This window comes from Apus apus, chromosome 8, assembly GCF_020740795.1.
Source record: "Apus apus isolate bApuApu2 chromosome 8, bApuApu2.pri.cur, whole genome shotgun sequence".
In the NCBI taxonomy this organism is placed as follows: Eukaryota; Metazoa; Chordata; class Aves; order Apodiformes; family Apodidae; genus Apus; species Apus apus.
The window spans coordinates 7,368,997-7,386,806 of record NC_067289.1 but is presented as its reverse complement, the minus strand read 5'-3'; the positions used below and the strand labels follow the sequence as shown (position 1 = coordinate 7,386,806).

Below are 17,810 nucleotides of genomic sequence, written 5' to 3'. Positions count from 1 at the left end.
ATGTAAGAATAAGCACTAAAACTTAAAGAGAAGCATCTGCTCTATTATTTAAAATAAAATTGAATAGTAAAAATAGCACCTACAGGATTATCAGTTTACATTGTTTGGGGTTTAAAAAGCCAGTGATAGAACACCCTCAAAGGAGGCTCTTAAGTCACCACAGCAGTTATGGGTGCAACATGAGACTATTTTGTGGACTGGAAATGGCATCAGAGGTTAGGAATAACAATAGTTCATGTCATTAACCAAAATAAATAGTTTATTACAAACTATCCTATTCTAAATACTGCTGCTAACTACATTTACTATTTACTTAGTAATACCTGGAAAATATTTGCCTTACTGTATAGTGAGTAAGCTTGGCTGATATATATATATCAGGGAAGAAGGGACTCAGCATTTCCTCACTAAACTACCAGCACTTTGTCCATATCTAAGTATCTTGGATAGGGACTGGGCTACAGGACCTTCTAACTTTGAAACCACCTGGGGCATGACTACATTGTCTGGATATCTGAGCATATTTGAGCACCCTGATCTAGTGAAAAACGTCTCTGCCCATGGCAGTGGGATTGGACTAGATGATCTTTAAAAGGTCTCTTCCAACACAAACCATTCCATGAATCGACTTAAATGATTCAAAGTGTTTGTGAGTTTAACAAAGAAAATTATCAAGAAGGTAAAAAAATTCCACTCACCTAAATAAGCACTGTCATAATAAGCAGTATTTACTTTTAGTGTGCTGAAATAATACCTAAAGGAGGAACAAATAACAAAATCTACCTAACTACCTATGCAAACACCTGGGTCTTCTACTTCAGTACGGCAAATAGAAAAAGAAAAAAAAAAAATTGTCTGATCTGGGCACCACTCTAGGCAATCCACTGGGAATTTCCAGCAACTGTATACACTGAAACTCAGCAAGTATTTCAGAAGTGGGAGAAAAAAAGAGCAAGGAGAGATGAATTCCAGTTGGAAAGCTGCCTTCTGTTTTCTCAGCATTATCAGCACAGTGCTCCTGAAGAGCCCACCCAGGAGAGCTGGTCCTTCTCTCCTCTTGCTAAAGCTCCTCACAAGCTGTAACAACCCTGTGGTTTCAGTGTTTTGGGATGAGGACTCCAAGTAACACAGCCCCTCTTCCTACTTCTGCCTGGTCCAACCAATGGCAGAGGGATTTCCCATACTGACAGCTAATACCCAGTTGTGTCTCAGCTGTTCTACCATCTTCTGTCACTCCCTGGATGCACTGTTCATGCCTCACATATTTCTCATGGTTTTCTCCTTTCTCCCTCCCTTTTCATTTCAAGCACCTGGGCTTGGTGCTCCCTCACTGTCTCCAGTTTCCCTGCTTCCTCGCTGCCAAGTCCTCTGCACCTTCTCCAGCTCCCTACTGCACAGAAGGCTCCATTTGTTCCTCTGTTTCAGTACCCCTTAGACCACATGGAGCAGTTATTAAGGCTCTTTGAAGAGCAGACTGTCTCTCTGTTTCCAGGTTTTCCCTTACTTAAAGTCCTTCTCTGTAATGTCAATCACATCTTTGTCCCCCCACGGGGGCTTCTGCTCCATATGCAACCAACAAACCCACAAGTAGTGCTGGACTGACACAGCTCTGAGGAAAGAAAAGAAAGAAAAAGGGAAAAAAAAACTGAAGTCCCTTATAGGGAGTTTAAATTAATCATTTAACCAAATTCTATTCTGCTTTTTCAGCTGTAAATCATCGAAAGACTGGAATTCTATTATGAAGTTTTCACATCACTTTTTATAGCTTTGCATTATTTTATATAACTTGTTCTATTAGTTCACAGTAAAATGCACTTGCCCAAACCAGAAGTCTGCCAACGTGTATGTAATCATACTAAAATCTTTGATTAAGGGACTTTTTAAACAGGATCTTTACACTGCTGTGCCTTTCAAAGCTCATGTATTACTATGGCAGGAATACAACAATGAAAAACAGAAAAACCAGATGATTTTCATGTCCATTTCCCAACAGGAAAGTTACTAAAACAGATCTGAAACATACTTGGTGATCTAACTGGAAATTTCCCAACACTGAAACTATAAACCACACATACCTACTATTATAGAGGTAGTTCGACAACAAAGAAGGGAAAGAAAACACATTTTATTTCCCAATTTTAATATATTTATTTTTTTTAACTGAAGAAGCTACATAGAAACATTAATGTTGAAAAAGCTCTTGAAAAAGCTCTATCTATGAAAAAAAGCAGAAGGCTTATAGAAAAAATAAAATGAAAGGGATCTCAGTGCAACTTTGCTCAATGTCCCATCAAGTTAAAACTGCTTGAAACACAAAGTAAAACTAAACATATGGGCTGGTATCATACAAAAGTAAGACCTGATACAACAGTCAAAGAACAAATGCTGTCCTGTGAGACAGAGGGGCACTGATCACACGATAAAAGAGCCAAATACTGCTGAAGAATCATGCCAAGAGTTTTTGTGGCTCCAAACTAAGAAATTATTTTGTTTAAGTGAACAAAATTGAGAAGAAATTAAACACAAACTCTGATACTAAGTATAATTAAACAAAATACCCTCCTGTAATTTTTATTCTAGGTCAAGCCACATACCCTACAGAACCTGAAAACAAAATTTTAAAATTAAGTCAGCATGACTACGAAATGTCTTTATGAACAAAAGCAACGGCATCTGAAATAGGACAAGGTATGGTCTTCTTCTCAGTGTACATTGCATGTGACCTATTTGAAGAGTAAGAAGCTAATTTGTCTGACTTCCATATCCCCTGTCCACCCAGCTCCGGAATGCCACAAATATACCAAAAAAGACAAATATTATACAAGTTGTTTCCAAGTGATAAGAGACAATCATTCAGAAGTAATTTCAGTATAACAACTCTAACTAGCACCTAATCCCCTCTGGAAGACTGTCAATTTTATCAAATCAACTTTATCAAAACAAACAGAAGCCCCAGCAGGGAGCCCGTCTGACAGGAATTATGACTACAAAACTGACATGAATTTGACAGAATTCAGTACAGCAGAAAAACAAGCACAAAGCAAAGCGCAGCTCACATAAACACCAATTAAACACTACATCACTCCATTACCAGTTTTTCTCCCTCCTGCAGTCCTAGTTTCTGCTAGAAGAAGAAACGATATCACCAGTGTTTATCAAGAAGAAAAAAATTAATCCATTAAAAAAAGCCCAATATTTACCTAAAACCAGAAAGACAAGCAACACAACCATTCTCCGTTTCTGTTTTCCCTTGTAGCTCCAACCAGCCTGAGAAGCAGTAGCACAAGTAGCCATGTTAGTCTCAACTTTCTGACTAAACAGGAACTTGAAGTGTTCGTGTTTTAAGAACACAGAAGGTTCTTTCAGCCCCATGCAAACATACTGCTTGAAAGTCACATGGACATGAAGCCAGACAGCAGACAGGCAACAAAAAAATCAAATTACCCTAGGTAACCTTATGCTAATGAGTAAGGAAAAGAAATGCCTATGTTGGAAAGCACAAAGTTATTTATCCCTCTTGCACCTTCCCAACCCCCCCCTTCCCCTTTCTGCTCCTAGCAGGGCACTAACAAGGCCGCCTAGCACAGAGAACACTCAGGCTCCTGAAACTCTGATGATGAACATAGACTTCACTTCTAGTTGTGCTCTGACAAACACGGAAGCTAGAAAAGGAGAAGCGTAAGAAAGAACAACCAGAAAGAGGCAGGAATGCTTCAAAACAACGGAGATGGGGGGGCGGGGGGGAAAGGTGAAGATGTGTGCAGAAAGAAAAACAAACTGGGAAAAGTAGATAAGGCTGAAGAGCAGGTAGTGCAACGTGGAAAGAAGTGCCAATCTGGAATGGAGGCCCTGGGCTGGAGCCCTGTCACCCTGCACTCCGCCTGAGGAGCCCCTGCCTAGGGTCACTCAGAGCTCTGCATGGGACTACAAATCCATATTTGGACATGAAAGTTCAAAGACGCCTGAGTGTCACACAATCCACTTTTCTCATTTTCTTCTTTTGTACAGCTAAATAAAGGCTTTGTAAGTCTCAAAGGTAAGATCTTGACTAACAATGAGGGCCTTCATCCATAATGCACAATGCCACAATCACTAATGTGCTCAGTTTGAATTCTGAGTAATCAAACAAAAAAGGCTCATTAGCCTCACACTAGTCAAACTATTAAAAACCATTAAGAAAAACAAGAACAAAAACCTTGAAAAAGGCTCTGTAAGCCTGTGAATATAAAATTCTAAGCTTTGAATTTTATACTTACATAAAATATAAATAAAGCTACTAAACTTTTACATGTTGCCTTCCATTTTCACTTTTTAATTTAAGAATGTACAGTTTAATTAAAAGAAAACCTCTAATTTTTATTTCAAATCAAACCACTTGCCCTACAGAACCTGATGCCACATCTCATACCTACATCAAATCCGTCCACACTGAACTCATGAAAAAGTGACAGTCCTCAGTATCCCTGAAGTCTGTCCCTTAACCATCTATGTCTGAGCTTACCTCTTTAACCACATCCCTGCTTCCCCCAGCATTTGCCCTTCCATTTTCTCCACATGTGCTGTGTCTTCTGCCTGTTCAGGAGCAGAGGGCCCCTGAAGCACAGGGGTGTTCTCCACAGAATTCTACGCAACTGCTGCCCTTTCTACTGTAGAGCAGGCTCCAAGCTTCAAGGTTTTCTTCCCACAATGCTGCTAACCGCACTGAGCACCACTCCAAAGAAAAAAAGAGTGAAGGCAGCTATGGGGAAGGTGGGTAACAGAAAGAACAGCTGGGAGCTGGGGGGGAACACACCTAAATTTAGCCTGGAACAGCAAGAACAAAAAGCTCTGCCTTGACAAATCCCTGACAAGCTAAAGAGGGTTCCTTGGAGTGTAATTTCTCCACAATACTTCAACCTTTCAATTGTATGTGTTTCTAGGTCACGTAGGTTCAGCTTTCAGATGGCAGCTGTAGCTGGGCAGCAGAGTTAAGTACTTCCCTTCTGATACACTTACAAATGCCATCAAACCAAAGGTCTGATATGGATGACCCAAAATACAGATTTATCAACCTCATTACAGAAGCTGGCAGGAATTTTTTAACCTCACAGTATTGACTGAGCAGTCAAATGGGAGCAGTGGAAGACTCCTTCCTCCAAGTTTCCCGGAATTTCCAAACATTCAGCACTACTGGCGAGTTACAGACCAATGAGTGCCCAGACACATAAACCTACTTGGTTTCTGGATTGCTGCTGCTGTGCTTCCTTCTGTAAGAGAGATCATAGTAATTTAGAGGACTTTGAAGGAGCCTTTGACTTACAGCACAATCCTACTGCCAGCAGCACCTGATGTTTCAGGTGCTACAGCAGCCTTGAACACATGCACTTCGTTCTGCAGAACCCCAGATTCCTGCAGTAGCCTTCAATACAGTGTTTTGACATCAGAAGGTAAAGCCCGGTAGCACAGCTCTACTGATTCTCTCAGGTAAACACAGACATCTCCCCTCCTACAGCAAAAACATCAGTTACTTTTTAAGACAATGAGGAATGCTGCAGCAGACTTGTGGAACAGAACATCCTATTTTGAATTCTTGCATACAAACATTAACCTGGCAAGAGATGTCAACGAAATTCACAAAGTTAGGGGTCTTCTTTTTCCATTTTGACGCACTGATGCTTGTAGGGTAAATTGCATTACCTGGGTCATTAAGAGAAAAGCACTGCTTTAAAAATTCTGTTCTTTAGTGCTATGTTTGTATTTCCCTGTGTTCCTTAAACTACATCTTCTGTTTCAAAGTGATGATACAGAATTTATAGTTCCATTTCCTTTCCAAATTATTTATTGTGATTTAATAAAGACAAGAGACGGATTTCGCCTTCCTTTTACTTTTGCAGGCCCAGTCATGGAATCACAAAATTGTTCTGGCTGGAAAAGATCTTTAAGATCATAAAATCCAACCATAACTTAAATCTACCAAGCATTAACCTAATAATCACAGAGCCTGAAGCACCAGTGCCCTTGCTGCCCTTCCTCCACCTGGAGAACCAGCCACAGACAGTCTTCAATCCCAAACATGGAGGGGATGAGAGCAGGGCAGGCAAAGTAAGGAACCACCCTCCTCCAAATGGAAAAATACTCATGGGAAATTTGAATTATTATTTACTATAAGCAGATACTGTTTTTTCATGGCCGAAGAGAGAACTTCAGCATCACCTCAACTGTTCTTCAGCAAAAAAGCATTGGGCAGCCACCACTGCAGGCTGGGAAGCTCAGACCCCTGTCACACAGGCTGCATGACACAGTTTTTACAACTACCATAGTTGGTATAACATTTTGTCTACAAAAGGAGATGCGTCATTCCAATCAAGGTACATAGTTCATGGCTGGTCCCTAAAACTTGACCTTGCTTCTTATTTTCATTAGCCAAGCCAAAAGCAGCAGCCACTTACTGTCGCCACTTGGGCAGAACCTCCCTAAGGAAGCATCCCAGTACAGATCCCAGGAATGGCCACACCTGGGCAGCAGCTCACACAAGGCCATCACCTGGGCTGAGCACATCAGTTACAGTGCTAACGTGGCTCAGTCTCAGCAATGAGTCACCACTACTGAGTTGACCGCTAGAAAACACCAGCCCAAGCCACATGTGCTGTCAATAAATACTTGTAAGTCTTTCAAAGACTGACAAAAAAGTATAATTAGAGGAAAAACTGCAGCAAAATACTAGTAACAAGACCAATAGCTATAGCAACTCACTATTGCTCAGCCCACAGTGAAAATAAAACAAACACTCATTTTGGTTTGCCTGCTACATGTTCTCCATTATTCTTTGCAAACTCACGAAAATCATCTGCCAAGGCTGAGATGGACATATCTACTGGAAACACGAAACAGAAATGCTAAAGTTTTCCATTTTCCATTCTTTTTTCCAGTTCCTTACATTTTTATTTTTTAATTATTTTTTTTCAACAACTTCTCTGTCCTACAGGGCTGTTTTCCCCCTAGAAGTCTGAGCCCCTTTTAATTATTTAACTAAGTAAATACAAACACTGATTTTCTGTTTAAAGTGTAGAGAAAAAAAGTTCTCAGAAGCATCCTGTATATCACAGGTTTACTGATAGAAAAGGGAAACTCAGGAGGTTGCAGATGTACCTCAGCTAATTTGGTGTAAGTCAGATCTGATTGTGGGGGAGTGAGTGTGAGCTCTAAAGTGATTTATTTCCTTTTTTAAATGTGAGTGTTCTTAAGTAACCTTGTTTATAGTAGGCAATAAGGAGAAAAAAGTTAAGACTTCACAGTGGCCTCCTGTCATGCACAAATGCAAGGCAAACTTCTGTTGAACAAGCTGGAGGTGTATAGATGTGCCCCAGTTCCAGCTTTCACAAGACAATCCCTTCTTTCTGCCTGGAACAAACACAGTATGATCATAGCCACAATCTGGAAGTGTATCTGAACTTGACTAATCTATACTGACATAATTCTACTGCATGATATGCAACCCAAAGCCTAATCTGCAGTCTAACACTACCTGACTTTCCAGCCTCCTTGGTTTTCAGATTCCTCAAGTTTTCCACCGGAGATGCAAATGTCCATATGGACAACTGAAAACTACTGTCAATTGGCTGCTTTTCTCAGCTGTTTTTCAGAGACTTGGTCAGAAACAGCCCAGCCTCCCACCCCTTTCCAGGAGAGGATCCTGGGGATAAGCAAGTTATTCCTTCTCAGACTCAGGGGGAAAGGCCAGATTGCTTCGACTGTGCATTCATGTTCAAAAATAAATAGAACTACACCCGACCACCACGCGTGGTAGCTCCACCATCTTTAAACAGTTCATGCCAGGATTTCTGAGAACATGTTTCTTATGTCCAGCTGCATTAGCTGCATGCTTTGCTGATTTGTTTTTTTTACAGGATCCCAGTCTGACTTAAACAAGGAAAGTAAGTATGTTAAGAAAATCTTTTTTGCACCAAAGCACAACACGGCAGGCCCTGTAGTGTTATATTTTTGAGACCAAATTCAGACATGAAATTATACAATGGGTGCCTGCATTTATTGAATCCAGATGTGGCTCTGAAAAGAGCTTTATGTAGTTTTAGGGATTCCCCCCCAAGTTGTTTGTCAATTTACAATTCAGAGGGTCATATGGCATTGCTTAAGCAGCTTCCAGTATTTTCAGGCTGACAGCAGTAACACAGCAATGCTGACTGCAAGTCTGAGCCTTTTCAGGTTCTAGAGAAGACAGTCATTTTCCACTTCTCCCAAACTGAAAAATGACTTTCCACATTTTATTATATATTACTACTACACTGAAACCCTACATTGTTTAACATGGAAAATATTTATATTTCCATCAATTAAATGCATTCCTTCCTTTAAAATATAAACATGCACATAATAATGCTTTCCCTTACCAACTTCTCATTAATAACTTCACTGCTTGGCTCTCCAGTCAATTTGAAGGGGGCTGGGTCCCTACTAAACCTCGAGACAAGGAGACAGATTTCCTGCTCTTTAAACACATCACTCACATCAGATATTGCTTGTGCTCCCAGTTATTTAGTGACAAGACACAAAAACAGTCCCACCACTACTTGCAGTGAAGCACTTCTGTTGGTCCCTTGCCTACCACAGGCTGTCAGGATTCACAGTTACATAAACTGCACCATGATGGCATCAACAAGGTCATTCCAAGCAAGGTATCTGCAGAGCTGCCACATCTCATCAGGCTGGAAGGTGTCTTTGTATCACATCAGTGTCCTGAAGGCTACCAAACAAGGCTTAAGTGCATATATATAGTTTATTTATGGCCCGAAAGCATGAATTCCGTAAATACAGTAGATCCAACCATTGTTACTTATCAAAGAAGAGTCACGAGCATTACAGTAAAATTTTAAAGCTCCGTCCAGCTTCTGCCTACAGAACTCAGCAACTGGTAAATGAACTAATTCAGCTGAATTGTCCTGGAACAAATTTTCAGAACAGCTTTTATCAGCTGTGTTCAGAAACTGTGAGCAGCTCTTCCTATTTCCATAGTATTGTCTCAAAATAAAGGTCGACATGAAAAGGTGCAGGACACAATATACTGAACACTACCACCAAAATCTGTATGTGGGTGGTGACCTTAGTTTCTTCCTTTTGTCCTACATAATATTTGAATCTCAGAAGTACTGGAGTGGGAAGCTGTGCAGCAGTGATTACATCATGACTGAAAAATAAATGCTTGGCAGATTTCACATGTGAACTGAACACAGAGGCCAACTACAGTAAGTGTTCAACATAGCGGAAGAAAACACGGCAAAAAGTATTTTCTCAGGAACACAGTCTGCAAATCCTCTGGCCTCTGCAATCTTTTCATCTACAGCAGCTGAGAATGATAGAAAAATATGCCCCATACCATAGAATTCAAGCCAGTTCAACAGTTGCTCCTATGCTGTTTCCTGGCAATATGTCCCTAACACTTTAAACCTTTGACACGGGCTCTCTGCTGCCGAAACACGCTGCTCCCCCTCGCTTATTCCTTAAGGAATTCACTAACTCTTGCTACTAAGCTCTCGCTCCTCAAAGGGATACGAAGAGGAAGTGCACTCAATTGTTTCCTGTCATCCTAGTTAAATGGCTTTTCCCCCCCCCTTTAAAAGACCAAATGATGGGCGTGTATAGTCCTCTAGAGCTTCAAGGGTATCATTGCCTCATTCCCTTAGGGCCCTCCTTAGACAGCAGCCCAAACTACTCCGAATGACTTTTGAAACTCAAGTCAACTTTTATTAGGGCATGTATTAGAACATCCAGCTATTGAAACAGAAATCTCAAAATACATAGGTAAAAGGAATAGAAGGTCTTAAAAGCACAGCTCTGCTTTGCCCACTGCACCTTCACAAGTGCCTCTCCCCTGGCTTCAGCACACCAAGTCAGTGCCTTCTTGGGCTGCAGTAAAATCTGTACCTCTGCTCACGGCTAAAAGCAGCTTTGCATCTTTCTGTCACCTCTCAACAGAGCTGCTTTCTGCACTTCTCAGCAGCATCTCTGTGCCTGCACACCTGGATCAGTCACCCCACTTTCTCTCAAAGAGCTGCCACCCAAAAGACAGGAAAACCACCCACGTCTGCTGTTCAGCCACAGCCTCTGCAAGGGCACAGGATGCGAACTGTTTAATATGTTAATGTCATCAAAGCAATCCACAGACATCTGGCACTTCCCTACATCAGTGTCCTTCCAGGATAAAAAGCCTTACACATTCAAATCAATATTTTAACTACTGCATTAAATTAGCACCTTTCTGTTTCACATCTAATCCCAACTGTTTGCTATCCATGAGCTGACCTGCTCAGGGAACTGATCTCAACACCATATGCTGCTGCTTCCCCAAGCCAAGCCAGCTCACTTGTTTGTCCTTGTCAATGCCAGGACACAGAAAGCTGCCATGGATTTGCTAGCAGCAAACCCCAAAACAACCTATTTAATACAGTAGAGCTTGACAGGCTCTACTGTGCCAGGGAAGTCTGTCACGACAGACGTAGTCATTAATCTCAGAAATTAAAAGTGCTCTCTGGATCAGAGAATTATTGGCATCTTTAGGACACTTGCTATAAACCAGCTTAGAGGAACACAGTGAATTCTACTTCTTGTCTTCATCCAGTATTAATGCACACAAGTTGGTAAACCAAAAATGACACCACGTATCTACAGTTTGCAGCTATTTTAATCCAATCATCTCACAAAAACCATAAATGGAGAACACTTCCAAAGCTTTATATTTCACTGCAGCAAGTCCACAAAAGCCTCAGCCTTTAAATACAAACTACTTAGACCTTATTTCATTAACAAATAAACCACAATGCCATTTAGTATGTGCAAACACTGCTTTTCTCTGTGAGTAAGCTTTGAAAATGTATAAGGCAAGTTACTGCAGGAATAGAAATTACTCTTATTTAAGATAAAGCAAAAAAGATTTAGGTCACAACATTGATGAAAACACAGAACACAAATCTCAAACAAAGGACAGCAAACAATGTGGAATCCATTTGCAATTAATAGATAGCATTGTCCTAAAAGCTGTGATAAAAGTAAAGTAAGCCGGATATAAAGCTAATGCAGTGTGAACTTTGTGAATTCTCTGGAAACTAGTTAAGATGAAAAAAGACTAACAAAAGGCTTGCACTAAAACAAAGCAGGGTGACAAGGCTGTCTTTACTTGTTTAGCTCAAGATGTCCAAGTTTTGGTTTGATGCCATCATCTATGCAGTGAAAAATGAAGGTACAAAGGAAAGCAGCCTTTAGCAAGGGGATGAGTAGCTGAGAAACTGCACATGGAAAAGAAAAAGCCTTCAGGGGTGAGAATCAAAGCCAGGACAGGGAAGCCCAGCAAGGGGGGCAGAAGAGAGAAGCAGAACCTGACACAGGCAACTGCTGCTGTTGCCGCTTTGCCCTCAGGTGAGCAAAGACCAGAGGTGCCCAAAGCACCTCTCCCAGGCAGTCCTGGCTCCAGCGGCCGTGAGGACTGGATCCACACAGCTGCCACTACAACACAAAAACCTGCTCTCCTGAAAACCCCAAGTGAGAGCTAGAGTGCAGACCCATGCTGCAGGGCCATATTCTGGTGAGAACTGAGGGCTTACACCATGCAGATATTAGGACCAAGATTTCAGCTGGATTTTGAGAGAAAGAATGCTAAAATGCTTACTACTTTCCAGCCTTGTTTCCTTCCCTCTAGGATTTAACCTAACACTGAAGTTAGAATTTGCAGAAGCCTAACTAATAACTTGCTGTTAGTTCTTGTCAAGTATTAGGTTTTACTTACAATAGTCTCCAACCATATGTTTTCACAGCTCATATTAATCACTGCTTAAATACAGTTCAACTAACTCCCACAGAGGCCAAAACACATATTTAAAGAAGACTTATGAAGTTCCATAGCCTGCCAAGTAATTTCTACTGATCAAATCCTGTCTGAAGCAACTTAATCTGACCTATGCTTAAAGCAGGTACTTAAAAATTATTGCTCTGTTTTTGTGGCAGAAAATAAGACTGTCCTGTAGTACAATTCTAAAGTATTTATTGTGTCTCCTCTCCCTTTCAAAGGTTAATTTCTGGACCGGTACATCGTGCCACCACTTTTGAGATCCACACAAAACTTAAGTCTACAGTTACAACATCTTTTAAAAAAATCTATATATTTACAGTTATTTTTCTTCATTCACTACTAAAGTGTACAAACCCTTGGATATATTATTTCCAAGTGGGTTCTCTCCTTAATCTTTAATTCAGATTAAATTAGTACTTTCAAAAATGCCAGAGAGACTCATCATTCATGGAAAATATGCCACACTTACAAGCTTGAAGACAAATTTCAGGAAGGGAGATATCTGGTTTCCTTTTAATTTTGTATCCTGGTAACACATGACAAACCCAGGCTCTCTGCATTAAGAATTCTGAAGCTGTGGCTTTTTAAATACAGTTAGTTGCATAAATCAGTGAAATCCAACACTATTTTTTTTTTCCACTGAAGAAATTATATTCTTAAAATATTCAATGTGGGTAGCTACTGTTTGTTGGTAAGAAGCAATAAGACATGGAAGGAATTCACCTTGGAGAGATGGTAAGGATACATATTCTATCCAGAATCAGGGAGAAGCTTATCTTTTTACCTAATACCTTGGGTTTTTCTCCTCTTCTCCTTCAGAAATTAAGTTGTGGAAAAATCCAACTCACCCCTTTTTTCCCCAGAGAATTTGCATACCCTGTTGGCACCCCACTGGCAGTCGGTGCACCTCACACCCCCATTCTGGTTGAGGGTGCAGACAGGGGGACAGTGGCAGCTCTGCAGTGGCAAAGCTACGGCTGCACAAGCTGAGGAAACACATCTTGCTTTGCCAATGGAAAAGCTGAACAGAGATGCTCCCCAGGCTCCCACCTGCAAATCCTGGCATGAGCACCCACCCCCTTGCCTGCTCTCAGTGCCCACCAGCAGAACACAACCCCAGAGGGGTCATGCAGCAATTGCCTCTGACAGGCAACAGCCAGGTGGGATTTCATATGGTGTCCACACTGTCCTCACAAAATAAGAGCTGCCTGCAGCACTCTAGCCAATAAAATAAAACTCCACTACTTTTCCTTGTGGAGAATCCTGATTTCTGTTTCTTATGACTCATCCGTAAAACCAAAACCTCCAGTGCAAAAAACAAGATGACAGAAAGTAAAGGGAAATTATTAGCCAAAGGTCATCTCCAGATATGCTGAAAGACTGACACCCAAGACTGAACCATTGAGGCAGAATAAGTATTTAAATAAAGAAAAAAACCCCTCCCCACACCTCACACAGGAACCAGCATTCTGCCAGGGTAGCTGTCAGCATCCTAAAAAGCAGAGGCAGATACCACAATTCTTTTTATCAAACACAGGCCTGAGACACTGACCAAAATACCCAAATATTTAGGGAAACAAACCACACCAGAAGACAAGCTCCAAATGCAGGATCCATCTGAGAGCCAGGACTTTGTGATTCTGCAAGTGCCTGAAACAGGCAGGCTCTCCAGAACAGTCTCTAATTTATGCCTGCCACAGGGTTATACAGCTAGTAAAGAGAGATGCTTTCCCATTTTAGCTCTAGTCCTCCTCTGTTAACTGTTACTCTGCTTTAGCTTTCAGTAAGTGGAAACAAAAACAGAAACCAAAGTAAAACAAAGGTATTTATTTTCTATGAAAAAAAAATATTTATGCATTCAATTAAAAAAATAAAATCCACAGTCAATGTCAAGTAAACTTCACAGAGATTACATATTGCATCTTATCAGCTAGATTTGAAATTGCCTTACAGCTTGATTTATTCAAGGTAATCCAAAGATAAACAGTTGAAGTATCCCACCGAGGCCCACCTTCAGGCTTCTGCCATCAGTCAGAGATGTTCTAACAGACTGGAAGGTCTGTGCTTGCCCAGTACCTGGGTTCTTATGCACTACACCAGTCTTCAGGGGAAAAAAGAAAACAGCTCTTCAGGCATATTTGCAAGCTCCTGTTCCTGAACTGACCTAAGGGTTAACCAATATAATTAACATTGACAGCATCCTAAATTATGCCTTCTCCCTTAGTGTGAGGCTGCAGGACCACAGCTGGATTGTGACACATCCCTTACAATACACTTGAATCCAGCTGCACTGCCATCTTCCACCTCTGTACTGCAGGAACTCCCCCAGCCACTGCATTTCCAAGCCCTTTGCACTGCTCTGAGCATTTTACACAGCACAGAGTGGGGAGCACAGCCTCAACCACTGCAGCCTTTTCCTCCAGGAAAAAAGAACAAAGTATTCTAACTTGCATTCACTCTGTTTGTGCAGAGGTAAACTGTTCAATTGCAGTCAACAGCATTACAGATAATATTTACAGAGCAAAAATATAGCCCACAGGTCATTTTTCCATTCTGCAGGTTTTTTCCAAAAATGAAAAACAATGAAGTCTTTTAAGATAAAAACAAAGTTATTGCATTTTAGAACAGTTTAACTGAAAAGTCTATCTAAACCAGGTCTCCTTTTGTTTCTAGTACTTAAGTTTTAAAACCTTTTAGAACCACAATCACTTACATAAACTAAGAGGGGAAAATAAAAACATGTGGAATGATAAATACGTAAGGAAAATACTTCCCCACTCTTTTCCATAGGCCTGGCCCCCAACATAAGAGGGAAAAAATGACAATTCCCAATAAAACTTTAAGCTGCCAGTTTTATTTGGTTTGGAAGTCAACCAATCACTCTGACTAATGGATTTCCCAAACAAAATCTCTCATTGCTATCATTATCCACCCAAGAGATCACAGTATGGTTTCAGCCAGCAGTGGAACATTTTTAACTTTTAACAATGTCATTTTTCTACACTATTGAGAAATTAAAACATGTACAAAACTCAGAGGCATTTGCTATTCAGCAGAGTTTCTCTCTATTGCTGATCTGGTCCAGGTTTCACACCGTACAATTTATTAAAAACCAAACTGAATCTGAGAACACATCTGGCTCCCAGTCTTTTGCTTCAAAATCCAGGACACACAATTATATAAAAGATGTCTGGAATTCTTAAGACTTGTACATTTCCATCAAGTATAAAAATCTTTTTTTAAAGTCTTCTATGTGCCTACTAGAAATGGTAAATAACCCTGGCAAAACTATGAATAGATTTTGGAGTATTTTAATAAGCTTACAAACACATCTCAAATCTGATTCTCCTACCATCCACCAGGTATGTTCGGAAACAAAACCTGAGGCATTATGTAAATAAAAACCTATAGCTTGAAAACAGTATGAGCTGTTGAAATTCCCTTTCCCTACTGCTCCAAGTGGAATACTAGCTAGCACATCAGGCAGACAAGCCTGGCACCTGATGCAGTGGGAAGCAGCACATGAGAACACCGTACTCAGACCCTGGGCCTTTTGCTCCTGTATACGGGCATAAAGAGCAGAACTGCTCAAGTCTCCCACTGCCCAAAAGCTACGTGACAGAGGCCTCTGGCAGCAGGAAGGAACGTGTCTTATGGGATCCACAGCAACTACACCACCTTGAAGAGCAACAATTGCAGTTAAAAGAAGTCCTTTCTCCAACTGTTTTGACAAAGTGCAGTCTGCTTATACGTCTCCCTCTTCTGAGGATAAGGAAAAAAAGAAGATTGAGCTGGCATTTGATCCAGCGAGCCAGTCCAGAACACAACATTTGACGAATGTGAAGTGACTGCTCCAGAGAGCTGCCCTCTGTCCCTCTGCTGCCCTGGCACTGCAGACTCAAGGCAGAGGGAAGTGTCTGCTCTGGTAAAAGTGATCCTTGCCAACCAGTCCATGTTCATCCACTGTTACCATTGGTGGGACAGAATACTTGGAGCACGCAGAGCTGTCTGCTGTCAAGAGAGACTTCAAGGGAAGCTTTCTCAATTATTTACCCTCCAAATTAAACAGGGTTAGTACCAACATAAAGCACCAGCCTTGAGGGAAAAAACAACACAGGAAAGCAGACTAGTTTAGATCCAAACTCAGAAACCACAACAGAAGAGAAAGGGACCAAGAACAAGCATCAAAACAGGACACAAAGTTTTCTATCAATCCTGGGTCCATCCCCAGCCTACCAATTCTGAAGACCCTGAGGGGTCCAACACTGGTTGTTTTCCCCAGCATTTCTCTCCTCGCGTCTAAACTCAAGATGTGACAACTGTTAGTTCTGAAACGATTGCCTGGGGACTTGGTCTTACAAGGAAGAACAGACACGAGCACTGCTGACACGACACACATCATCTCCACTTCTTCCTGGCTACAGAAGCCACTGCTCCTAATGCAGTTCCAGACCCTTCACAGCACAGTCTATTAAAGTAAACCAGCATCGACTTCTGTTGACTGGTCAGCCAGCTGCTGCCAGCAACTCCTGCAGCTTCATAGGACAGTGTAATCTTGTCAGCCATCCCAGTGTGGGCTGTTTGTAACACTGAGTCAGAACCTACAGAAAACCAGGCTCAACTTGGATTTCACTACTCCCTTGGCTTCAGAGTCAGCTACAGCTCCCATGCCTGGCTTCAAATCACCACAGTTCCACGTCTGGACAAGAAAGAGTAAAAAAAAAACCAAAAAAACAAGCATTTATAGGAGCGATGCTCTGCCAGAGAGCAGAAGTTTAGAAGAGAAAGATATGTACCATTTGTGCAATTATGCATTTAATGTTACTGTTTCTCTTTTCTAAAAACATTTAGCACAGAAAGGAAGAGACATTTTCAACATTCACTGCTTAGAAAAGCAGTAGTGTGTTTTAAAATCATCAGCCCTCCTCCACAAAGCTGTGTGCTGCTTGCAAACAGAGAATGACAATCTCAAAAGAGGAGAAAACATCCATTTCCACTCCAAATGCCTCAGGAGGTAACTCCCTTCAAACAAAACAAAAAATATTGGTGGCTTGTGCTTTTTCCTGAACCTGAATGTATAAATTCTCATTTTTATTCCATAATCTGACACAAACTATAGAATTATAGACTCATTTAGGTCGGAAAAGACCTTTAAGATCACAAAGTCCAATTGTTCACCCAGCACTGCCAAGTCCACCACTAAACCATGTCCCTCAGCACCACAATCTGCACAGCTTTTAAATCCCTCCAGGGATGGTGACTCTACCACTTCCCGGAGCAGCAGGTTGCAGGGCCTGACAACCCTTTCAGCGAAGAAATTTTTCCTAATATCTAATATAAAACTCTCCTGGCACAATTTGAGGCTGTTTCCTCTTGTTTTATCTCTTGCAACTTGGGAGAAGAGATTGGCCCCCACCCTGCTACAACCTCCTTTCAGGCAGTTGTAGAGAGCAACGAGGCCTCCCCTCAGCCTCCTTTTCTCCAGGCTTAACAATGCCAGTTCCCTTAGCCTTTTCTCATAAGACTTGTCCTCCAGTCCCTTCACCAGCTTTCTTGCCCTTCTTCTGGGTATCTTTCTTGTAGTGAGGGGCCCAGAACTGAACCCACGGTTCTATTAGTATACATCAGTATGACCACATCTTTTCTCCAGGCAGCTCAGAAGGGATCAAAATTTGGAAACCAAATTTTCTATTCTGAATAAAAAGAATAAAACAAGCATATTGCTTCCAGAAAAGAGCTTTATCCATGAACAAAACTACATTACTACAGCTCTGTGGAACAGTGAGAATGAAATTGTGAGGGATGCATGCCTCTGAAATACGCCATGTGTTAAGAGGAACAGCTTCAGTGCAAGAAAGAACCTTCAACATGGCAATAGGAAGCAAATAGTAAACAGATCTACTAAATATGTGGTGTCTATGTGCTGTGGAGCTGGACACCTAAATTTTCTGTCCTCCCATGCTCTATTGCAGCG

General features: G+C 41.2%; 1 protein-coding gene across 4 annotated transcripts in view; it reads right to left on the bottom strand.

Moving 5' to 3' along the window:
* The window catches only part of PXYLP1 (2-phosphoxylose phosphatase 1), a 105,465-nt gene that overhangs the window by 17,100 nt on the left and 70,555 nt on the right, over positions 1–17,810 (bottom strand). Inside the window, exon 1 of one of the 4 annotated variants that reach the window (XM_051626505.1) lies at positions 3,201–3,294. The exons of the other annotated variants lie outside the window; for them this stretch is intronic. Coding sequence (XP_051482465.1) covers positions 3,201–3,294 — 94 coding nt within the window. Of the gene's footprint in view, positions 1–3,200; positions 3,295–17,810 lie in introns of those variants that run through there. 4 annotated transcript variants of the gene reach the window in all.